The 7,264-nt window shown below is 29.6% G+C and overlaps 1 protein-coding gene across 1 annotated transcript in view; it reads right to left on the bottom strand.

Moving 5' to 3' along the window:
- Positions 1-951: 951 nt before the first annotated feature.
- The window catches only part of ADAM2 (ADAM metallopeptidase domain 2), a 110,564-nt gene continuing 104,251 nt past the window's right edge, over positions 952-7,264 (bottom strand). Inside the window, exons 19-20 of the mRNA XM_008061856.1 lie at positions 2,280-2,433; positions 952-985 (exon numbers count right to left, since the gene is read on the bottom strand). Of these exons, the coding sequence (XP_008060047.1) occupies positions 952-985; positions 2,280-2,433 (188 nt within the window). The remainder of the gene's footprint in view (positions 986-2,279; positions 2,434-7,264) is intronic.

Genomic DNA, 7,264 nt, shown 5'->3' with positions numbered 1-7,264 from the left:
ATATATATTTTTTACCCTTTACTTTGAAACTTTATATACCTAAGAATGCACCTTTTATCAGCAGTCTATAGTGAAGAAATTTTTCCAAATCCTAGATTCATTGTCTTTTGATTGGTTAAGAACCATGAGACTGTAATATAACATACCATTGTAATTTAAAATATAACAGTGGTCTTTAATCATGGCATCATCTTTATTACATTTTGACCTTTTCTTATATCATGTCCCTAATAATAGAATCAGTTCCTACTAAGAGAAATATTGTGAGATAACTTTAAAAGCAAGCAATATGTAATGTAAAACTTATACATTTCTTACAAATAAATTGCTGTGGAATTACATATACATTCACATACGTGTGTGCATGTAGTTTATATATTTGTATACACATATAAGCTATCTTCTCTGGTCAGATTTTTAAAAAATTACAACATGCAGGTCTGAGTCCCAGTAGATCAGGTAATGTACATTCTTTCATTTTTTTCTGTCCATTGAAGATAATTACTCTGGAAAAATGAATAAATGATAAAAAGTCAACTTTATGACCAAGTAAAGATAATAGCTAATTCAACAAATATCATGCAAGTAACTTTACTATGAAGTAGACATATTATGTAATTTATGTCTAATTAGCATTTTAGATATACAAATGCTAACAGAGTAAACCTAATTAGAGAAAATAATTAATATGATAACACTGTAAGACATATTTTAAATGACAACTTGCGATGTCATTTAAAAGTTTATCATATCTATTATAAAACTTAAATTTCTGAAAAATATTATCCAATTTATTTTATTATATACAAGTATATGACTACTGCTATTTAATATATAATTGTATTATTTGCATTTGTCTAATACATTACAATCTCTCTCTCTTTCGCTCTCTCTTCTCCTTAAAATATATTTGAAACTCACTGTGATGTCTTCGAATCTCTGATGTTCACACTACTCTGTAGGCTCACTCTCACTTTCCAGTTGCCTATATATTTAAAACAAAAATAAAATTATATTTTCTTTAATATTTTGTCACAAACCTCTATACTATCAGTATTGAAACAGAAGTGAATTCCTTCTTGAGATTAGGGCACAGTTATTATTTGAGAATACCCCACTATACTGAGAACACCTCTTCTCTGGTAATCAAGACTAACAATGTACATCTTTTCAACATCAAATAAGGGATAGCATAATAACTATGTTTCTCTGGAAATAAGCTCAGATCATTTTAATATTCATAATATTCTTTGTTAAATATATTTAAACATTTTTTGCCATTCATCTTTAGCCCTGTTTATTTCTATTAATTTTACTGGTGATGTACCTCACATCTTTAAAATAAATAAAAATAAATTTTAAGAAAAACAATTATTGCCAAAAAAAATTTGCTGGTTGCTTTTTTTCCCAAAAAACATTTTATATCTGCTTTTCTACTATAGTTATCCAATATGAAAATTGAAATATATAAGAAAATTACTTTTATATTAAGTGCTGATTGAATTATAATTATTTTATGCACTGCATATTATTTTACAATTTTGCATCAACTTTAAAAATATATTCTCTTTTCATGTATATTCTCTTGTTAATTAAATTAAATATTTTAATGAAATTCAATACTTTTTAAATAAAATGAAAGACATAGGTATAAAATTCATAAGCAGAAATTATTTTATAGCAATTTCCTTGAGAAGTAAAACAGTTTTATTATTTGCTTTTATTTTTGTAGTATATTTTTAGATATTTTTATTTGTAATGAAAATTATTTGTTTCATGGTTTCTTTAGATTAGCCATAGGTGTACTTTTCAATCTTATTATTATGTATTAATTTTTAATCTTTTCTACCTCTGACGGAGTGTGTCTCAATTGAACTAACAACAAAAATGCCAAATGACTTTCTTGCATGCTTCTACTACCTTTTTTAAAAACACCGTTCAAATTTCTTAAAATATATAAATAATAAGGTAATAATGTTTAATACATAATTAATAATTAAGATCAAGTAATAAAATAAAGTAGATACACTTTAGAAATCCCTTCCATTTAATTTTGTCCCTAAAATAGTCCAAGTTCTAAAATTAAAATTGCTGGCCTTTATAAAAATTGATAATTATTTATTATTTTAACTTTTAATATATTACTAAATTCTAAAATAAAGACAAAAATTAAACCTAAATTATTACTAGTTACATCTACCATGATATTATACTCATATATTGACTGACTATACCAACACATTCTAAAAGTGACAAATCTAAAAATAGCATCAATATACTCATCGCTTGAGTAGTTCTCAGTTCTTGATTTTTTCCTTTGGAAATGAACTTTCACCAGTAGGGCAATCACTACACAGAGCACAACGAAAAAAGGGAAGAGTAAGAAAAATGGCCATCTTGGTCTGGATTCGCGAGCATTCTCAAAGGAGCGTCCTAGGTGAGAAAAACATCAAAGATTTTAAAGTAATCATAAAGAATAGTAAAGATATTGCTGTATTTTACTAAGATGATCAGAATAACATCTTTAAACAATTTAATAATTTTACATTTGACATAATTGTATATGAAGTAGACAACTCGACAGCATAAGTGCCCCAAAAGACTCTTCTAACTCTGAATAGTAGTCTTATCTGTTGCTTTTTACTTTTTTTAACTGAGAAACTTCTTTTTCTGGTAGTCTACTTTGAAGACTGTCTGATAACATCAATGAAAACAATTAAAATGTACTTCCTATAAGAATTGAGTTTTTCCTCAATATTTTACTTTTCGTAAGAAATACTGTACATCTTGTCCCTAAAATAGTCCAAGTTCTAAAATTAAAATTGCTGGCCTATATAAAAATTTATCAAGTCCAAATTATCTCTTCTTTTATTGCATTGATTTGTGTTTTCAGGTCTCATCAAAGAAAATATTGATAATTTCAAGGTCCTGAATACTTTCCAAATATTTCTTTCTAAAAGATTTTTAGTTTGAGCTTTACATTGAGATGTATGATTCGTCTTAAGTCTTAAGCATCTTGGGATTTTGAGATTCGTTTAGTTTTCACTATCTGGTTGTGTCACTACAATATTTTTAATTGACTTTTTTATTGGACTATCATTGTACTTCTTTTTGAAAAATTGATTAGTCACATTTTAATGAGCATATTTCTAAACGTCGTGTTGTATTCTATCAACATCCTTTATCAATGATACATTATTCTGATTAGTATACTATGTCTATATTATATTATTTAGTAATTGATTATATGGCAAATAGACTAATTCATCCTTCTTTGTTTTTTTCTCTTATTTGGCTTTGTTGTTTGGCTCTTCTAGCAATTTTGTGTGTATGTTAGGATGAAAATGTTAAATTTCCAAAAAGTTGTATTCTACTGCAATTGGTATTTTCAAATCTATAGACTTAAATTATAAATTTAATTAATTATAATTAATTTATAATATAGATTATAGATTATATAATATACATAGGTTCCATAATATACATCTATAATCAAATTAATTATAGATTTAATTTGATGACAATTTATATACTAGCACTAATGAACCTTTCAATAGGTGAGCATAAAATATTTCTACATTTATTTGGATGGTTAATATCTATTTGCATTTTTGTTTTAGTTTTCAGTCTAAACATCATCCACATTTTTTCTTAAATTTATTCCTAATGTTTAATATTTTATTAGTATTGTGAATAGGATTGATATTTACTTTCTTTTTTATTATTTTGGATAAATAGTTGTACATATTTATGGAGTACATGTAATATTTTAATACAAGTATACAGTGTGTAATGATCAAATCAGGATAATTTGGATATCTATCACCTCAAGTATTTATTATTACTTTGTGTTAAGAACATTCCAATTCTACTCTTTCATTGTTTTGAAGTATGCAATATACAATATAACAAACTATAACTATTTTCCTACTAGAACGTTAGATCTTATTTCTTCTATCTACTTATTTTACCCATTAACCCCTTACTTTCTATCTCCTTGCTCTCATTATTATCCTTCTCAGCCTCTGGTAATCATCATTCTGTTCTCTCATTCCATGAGTTTTTTTGTTTTGTTTTAGCTTTCATATAATGGTGAGAACATGTGATATTCCTCTTTCTGCATTTGGCTTTTTTCACTTAACATAATGGCTTCCAGTTCTATCCATGTTGTGGCAAAAGACAGGATTTTGTTTTTTTATGGCTAAATAATATTCCATTGTGTATATGTATCACATACTTTTAATTCATTCATCTGCTGATGATTCCATATCTTGGCTATTGTGACTAGTGTGTTGCAATAAACATGAAGGTGCAGATTTCCAGTCAATATATGGATCTTCTTTTGTGTACATGTGTGTGTGTGTGTGAGTGTGTGTGTGTGTGTGTGTGTGTGTGTATGTGTGTGCTTTCACATTAGCTCCATGTGATCGTATTTGTCCATTTTTGCTTTAGTTGTCTATGTTTTTGAGGTCTTACTCAGAAATCGTTGCCCAGATTAATGACCTGGAGTGTTCCCCAATGTTTTCTTGTGGTAGTTTCATAGTTTTAGGTCTTAGATTTAAGTCTTCAATCCATTTTGATTTGATTTTTGTATGTAGTGACTGATAGGGGGTCTAGATTTATTTTTCTATGTGTAGATACTCAGTTTCTTCAGCACCATTTCTTGACTTCCTTTCTTCAATATATATTTTTGGTGCTTTTGTCAAAAATGAGTTGACATTAAATGTACGGATTTATTTCTGAGTTCTGTTAATTTTATGTTGATTGCTATTCACTCTTGCTACTATATAACAATACAACTGATTTTTGTATATTTATTGTTTCTGCTGACTTTTCAAAACATGATTTTTAGAAGTGTTTTTTGTGGATTCCTTAGGATTTTGGGTGTAATTAATCACATTATCTGCATATAGGCACTGTAAAAAGAGCTAGGATTTTTTTGTTTGCTTTTTTAAAAATAAAACTTATCCTAATTTCTGGTGTCTTTCAGCAAGTTTCTTTTTTAATTTAATTTTTTTTCAATTTAGATACAGGGATTACAAGTGTATATTTGTTAAATGGACATATTTAATACTGGTATCTATTATTTCCATCTTTTTGTAGAACATGCACTGTTAGGTTTTCTGAGTCATTTCACTTATATTGATGTTCCCCAACTCCATCCATGTTGCTGCAAAGGACATGATTTTATTCTTTTTATGGCTGTACAGTATTCCATAGACATAAAAATGGACATTATAGACACTGAGGACACTAAAATGGTGGAGGTGGGAAGAGGAGCCAGGGTTCACTAACTAATGGGTAAAATATTCATTATCTGCAGAACAGGGATACCTGAAACCCAATTCCTCACCAGTATGAAATATGTCTGTGTAACAAATATGCACTTGTAACCCTGAATCTAAAACAAAAAAAAAATTTTTAAATTAAAAAATAAACTTGCTGAAAGAGACTAGAAATTAGAATTAGTTTTATTTTTAAACAAACAAACAAACAAAAAATCCTAGTTCTTTTATACTGGCTCCACATTGTCCTTCCAACCAACTGGAAGCATGAATTCAATGTTTTACGTTACCAAAAGCAGCAGTGATTCCAAACAAGTTACCACTTCATAAACATTCTTTTTCTAAATTCTAATAACATGATCTTTTTGGTTTTTGGAACTTGAATTTTATTTATTTATTTTTTTCTATTTTGATTCTGGGGAACATGTGCAGATTTGTTACATAGAAATGCTATATGATGGTGTGGCTTGGGCTTCTATTGAGCCTGTCACTCAGGTGGAAGACATGGTATTCAGTGGGTAGTTTTCAGCCCTTACTTCCTCTTCCTTACCCCCTTTAGGATTACACCAATGTCTGTTGTCTCCACCCATGCTCATACAGTGTTTAACTCTCCCCTGTTAGAGAGAAAATATGGTATTCTGTTTTCTGTTTTTGTGATAATTCCTTCAGGATGATGATCTCTAGCTGCATCCATGTGTGCAAAGGGCATGATTTTGTTCTTTAACAGTTATGTAGCATGCCATGATGTATATGTATCACATTTTCCTTATCCATTCTACCATTGCTGGACAACTAGGTTGATTGCATATTTTCACTATTGTGGATAGTGCTGTGATAAACATATGCATGCAGGTGCCTTTTTGGTAGAGTAATTTGTGTTCCTTTGGGTATATACATAGTAGTGGGACTGCTAGGTCAAGCAGTAAAATCTATTTTTAGTTGTTTGAGGAATCTCCAAACTGCTTTCCACAGGGCTTTAACTAGCTTGCATTCCTATCAACAGTGTAGAAGCATTGCCTTTTCTCTGCATCCTTGTCAGCATCTGTTGTTGACTTTTTCATAAAAGTCAGCCTGACTGTGAGACGATATCTCATTGTGGTTTTGCTTTGAGTTTCTCTGATGATTAGTGATGTTGAATATTTTTTTCATTTGTGTTGGCTGCTTGAATGTCTTCCACTGAGAAGTGTCTCTTCATGTCCTCTGCACACTTTTTAATGAGACGATTAGTTTTTCTCCTGCTGATTCATTTTAGCTCGTTGTAGATTCTGGATGTTAGATCTTTGTTGAATGCATAGTTTGCAAATATTTTCTCTCACTCTGTAGGCTGTCTGCTAACTTTTGCTGTGCAGAAGCTCTTGGGTCGACTTGGATTTTCTCTCTTCTCTTTTATGTTAACCAGATCAGGGTCTGTCAGGGTCTGTGATGCATTTAAAGAACCAGCTTTTCGATTCACATTCCTTTGTATTTTTTTAAATTTAGGTCTCCATTGCATTTATTTTGATTCTTATTTTGATCACTTCTTTTCTTCTGTTAGCTATGATTTTTAGTTTGTTCCTGACTTTCTCATTTCCTTAGCTGAGACTGTTAATTGGAGATCTTTCTGCTTTTGTGATGTGAGCTTGCAGTGCAATAAATTTTCCTCTCAGCACTTCTCTGACAGTGTCCCAAAGGTTTTTGTATGCTGTGTCCTCATTTTTATTTGTTTCAAATAATTTTTTAAAAATTTCTGTCTTGATTTCATTTTGTACCCCCAAATCATTCGGGAGCAAGTTGGTTAGTTTCTATGAGTTTGTGTGTTTGTGGGAACTCCTCTTGGTGTTGATTTCTAATTTTATTTCACTGTGGTCAGAATAGGAGCTTGGTATAACCTCAGTCTTCTGGAATTTATTCAAGACTGATTTATGTCTAAGTATGTAGTTGATCTTGGAGTATGATTCATGCACAGATTAGAAAAATGTATATTCTGTAGATGTGGGTTA

Source organism: Carlito syrichta, unplaced genomic scaffold (assembly GCF_000164805.1).
Source record: "Carlito syrichta isolate Samal-C Ts95f unplaced genomic scaffold, Tarsius_syrichta-2.0.1 Scaffold305630, whole genome shotgun sequence".
Classification (NCBI taxonomy): domain Eukaryota; kingdom Metazoa; phylum Chordata; class Mammalia; order Primates; family Tarsiidae; genus Carlito; species Carlito syrichta.
This window is presented reverse-complemented; position numbering and strand designations above follow the sequence as displayed.